Genomic DNA, 3,004 nt, shown 5'->3' with positions numbered 1-3,004 from the left:
GACTCCTCTCTTTGTGGGTTGGGGTGAGAATCAGACAAAAAAAGGCAGAACTCCTTGGTTAAGAAAAAGCTATTGACTTAAGCAGAAAAGGAAGAGAGAAGTGACAGTAATGGTAATAACACTGACATATTTATAAAACTTGTGGTGCTCAGAGCAAGTTCTCTCCACTCTCTCATCAATGCTATAACGTGGGAGGGATTTGGGGTCCCAGTGGGTGTTAAGGGATTGGATGAGGATAAGGAAGGATTCTGGGGTTAGAGCTGAACATTTGGGGATTTGGTGGGATTGTGAAGGTTATGGGGTCCACTGGTGAGGATTTGGGAATGTTCGTTTTGGGACAGTTGTGGTTCTGGTGGCTGAGAGAGGGTAACTGGAAGGGGAGTCTGGGATGGCTTAGTTCTGGGGCCCTAGTGTAGTTCAGGGGAGTCTCATTCTGACTTGAAGGTTCCCACCAGTTCTGAAAGGCGTTTAGGGCTTGGTGGTCTGGGGACTCCCTAGGTCAGATCTTGGAGATCCCTATGCATGGCATTTGGGGGTTCCACAGTGGTTTGGGGGTTCCCATAGAATCTGGGTGCTGTCCAGGAGGTTTGGGGATTCCCTGGGGCTTTGTGCTGGCTGCCCTCCACTTGGGACTGATACGCTGAATTTTGAGGGTGCCCGTAGTGTGTGTAGGGCTGGGGGTGAGGGGCATTTAATCTCCAAATCCCTCGATGTAGATTTTGGGTTTCCCACGGGCTGGATTTGGGGACATAAAGGTAGGGTAAGGAATATAAGACTGGGAGTGTGTTGGGGTCCACATGGACAGGGTTTGCGGTTCCCAGTGGGTTTTAGGGGTCCCCAAGAGGCAGGCTGGATTTAGGTTTTCCCTGACTCAGACACTGTCCTGGAACCTAATGGACTCAGCTTTCTTGAGGGGGGCAGCTACATGAAAATGGGGAGGGGAGTGGGATGGGTGTTATGGAGGGCACGAAAAAGCAGGAGGAGGATCAATAGTGCATGGAAGCAACAGCAGGGGAAAGTGAAGGGGATTTATCCACCTCTAGGGGATGGAAGATGAGGAAGGGCGCACCTGGGGGGATGTGTAGGAGATGGAAAGGGGGATTGAGAGACTGGGCACATAGACGATATCAAAGAGGAAGCAGAATACACTTGGGGGGATCGAAAGGTGCTCTGCTGGGTATCAAAGTGATTCAAGCGCCTTCCCCACAAGGGCTCTCATCTCTCCGTATCCAGAAGCTGCGGGCATCGAGGATGAAGTAGAGGCCCAGGCCAAAGACGAGGGCGGCAGCGCAGCCACTCACCACTGCCACCACCAGGTTCCTACGGGACATCCTCTCAGCACCTGTGGGGTTTGGGAATGTGCATCTCCCCATCGCAGGCCATCACCTCCACGAGGATGTGATGTAGTGACACTGCCACAAATGAGTGGCACCAGGCACAGCTACATGGGGGGGCTCAGACCTACCTCGTGGTGCAGATGTGGGAATCACTTCCAGGGTCACACTGTCCCCAAGAGGTGAGAACAAAAAGCAGCAGCCCCCAAGGCGGTAGGAGCACCTATAGGTGCCAGAGTCAGCTGGGGACACCCTAAAGAGGGTGAAAGTGGCTGTGCCCCCACCATCGGGCTCCTGGTGCTGGATAGGGGCTGAGTGCCCGTCCTTGTGCAGGAAGGTGGAGCCTTGATAAGGCTTGTTCCAGCAGCGAATGGTGACGTTGGTGCCCATCTCCACGTGTTCCTCAGGGCTCAGGGAAATGGTGCGGGGGGGATAGCTGTGATCTGAGCAAAGAGAGGAGACAGCGATAGGACACAGCTCTACGGGGACACAGCCCTGGGCCACCTGCTTTCCTTAGTGTCCCCACCTGTCACCAGCAGCGCCACAGGGTCACTCTTCTCCGATGTCCCTGGTGGCTCCAGCACTCGGTACTGGCACTGGTACTTCACAGCGTCTTCCTTTCTTATGTCATCCAAGTGGAACTCAACTGTGTTCTGTTCCTTGTCTGTGTCCTTGCACATTTTGAATGTCCGCTCTCCTTCCTTGTAGAGCTCAACCCAGGCAGCTGGCCGGGGCAGGTGGCACCGCAGGGTGACAGTGTCCCCCACAGCCACCCTCTGGCTGGGGTGCAGTGACAGGGAGGGTGGGGGCACTAGGACAGGGGACACCAGTCAGCCTTGTCCTGCACACCCTCCTGGTCCCCTCTGATGGCCCCTTCCCCATGCTCCCCTCCCTCTGTACACATTCTGCCCCCGTCCCCATACTCACGGTGCTGTGCCCTGCTTGCTGCCACCAGACACCAACCTGCAAGGGACATGGTCCTGGTCCCACTCAGGGCCACCAACCCCCGTGGCACCATGTCCCCATTGTCACTCACCCAGGATGAGGGCCAGCGCCATTGGTGCCATGAGGCACAACTTGGGGACAGCTGAGTCTCACACAGTGAGACTGCTGCGGGGACAGGAAGCGGCCGGAGAGCTGCTGTTGGTTTCTCTTGTGAACAAGAAGTGTCATGATGTCACATCCTCAGTGTTACAATTGTGGTCTCCACGGGGTGGTGTCTTTGGGGATCTGCTATAGGGTGTCATGCTTAGAGCTGCATACGTGGCCCCTGTTGGGGTGCCTCACGTAGGTTGTCACCCCTCAGGTGTCACACGCTGTGCCCAAACTTCTGGTAGTGTGATGCCTTGCATGGTGTCCCTCACGGGATGCCAAACGCAGGACATGTGGCAGCTTGGAGCAGCTTGGGGAAAGCAAGACTGCAGCTGGGTCAGGAAGCGGCTGGAGAGCTGCTGTCAGTTCCTCCTGTGGTTGTAGTGCTGTGATGTCATCTCCGCATGTTTTATTACTTGTCCCTGATCACTAATTAGTGACTGTCACCCCTCAGTGTCACACGCCATCCCCAAAGGGCTGCCAGGTTAAAGCCCTCTCAATGAGCCGCGCCAGCTCCAAGGCTGGGATCCGTATCCCCCTTGCAGACAGGTAGGACCCACCTGCAGCCATCAGCCAGG

At 55.6% G+C, this 3,004-nt stretch overlaps 1 protein-coding gene across 2 annotated transcripts; it reads right to left on the bottom strand.

Annotated features, from left to right (window-relative positions):
* Window positions 1–305: 305 nt before the first annotated feature.
* On the bottom strand, window positions 306–2,997 carry LOC110391719 (T-cell-interacting, activating receptor on myeloid cells protein 1-like). Of its 2 annotated transcripts, XM_021383678.1 has the most exons (5): window positions 2,371–2,997; window positions 2,262–2,297; window positions 1,861–2,145; window positions 1,466–1,777; window positions 306–1,342 (listed from the first exon to the last, which is right to left on the bottom strand). In XM_021383678.1, the coding sequence occupies exons 1-5, from the start codon at window positions 2,399–2,401 to the stop codon at window positions 1,191–1,193; spliced, it is 816 nt and encodes a 271-aa protein (XP_021239353.1). In that variant the 5' UTR covers window positions 2,402–2,997; the 3' UTR covers window positions 306–1,190. The 2 variants fall into 2 exon arrangements, with proteins under 2 accessions (XP_021239353.1, XP_021239352.1); XM_021383677.1 differs by having other exon boundaries at window positions 307–1,342; window positions 2,262–2,997.
* Between the last annotated feature and the right edge of the window lie 7 nt (window positions 2,998–3,004).

Source organism: Numida meleagris, unplaced genomic scaffold (genome assembly GCF_002078875.1).
Source record: "Numida meleagris isolate 19003 breed g44 Domestic line unplaced genomic scaffold, NumMel1.0 unplaced_Scaffold470, whole genome shotgun sequence".
Taxonomy (NCBI): Eukaryota; Metazoa; Chordata; class Aves; order Galliformes; family Numididae; genus Numida; species Numida meleagris.
The sequence above is the reverse complement of the archived record's forward strand: the minus strand, read 5'-3'. Positions and strand labels throughout refer to the sequence as shown.

Coding starts and splice junctions, on each gene's coding strand:
- LOC110391719 (XM_021383677.1), bottom strand. CDS start 2,352: ATGGTGCCACGGGGGTTGGTGGCCCTGAGTGGGACCAGGACCATGTCC. Junction 1,778..1,860: donor TGTGGCGCTGCTGGTGACAG/GTGGGGACACTA, acceptor CTCTTTGCTCAG/ATCACAGCTATCCCCCCCGC. Junction 1,343..1,465: donor TCCCACATCTGCACCACGAG/GTAGGTCTGAGC, acceptor CAAACCCCACAG/GTGCTGAGAGGATGTCCCGT.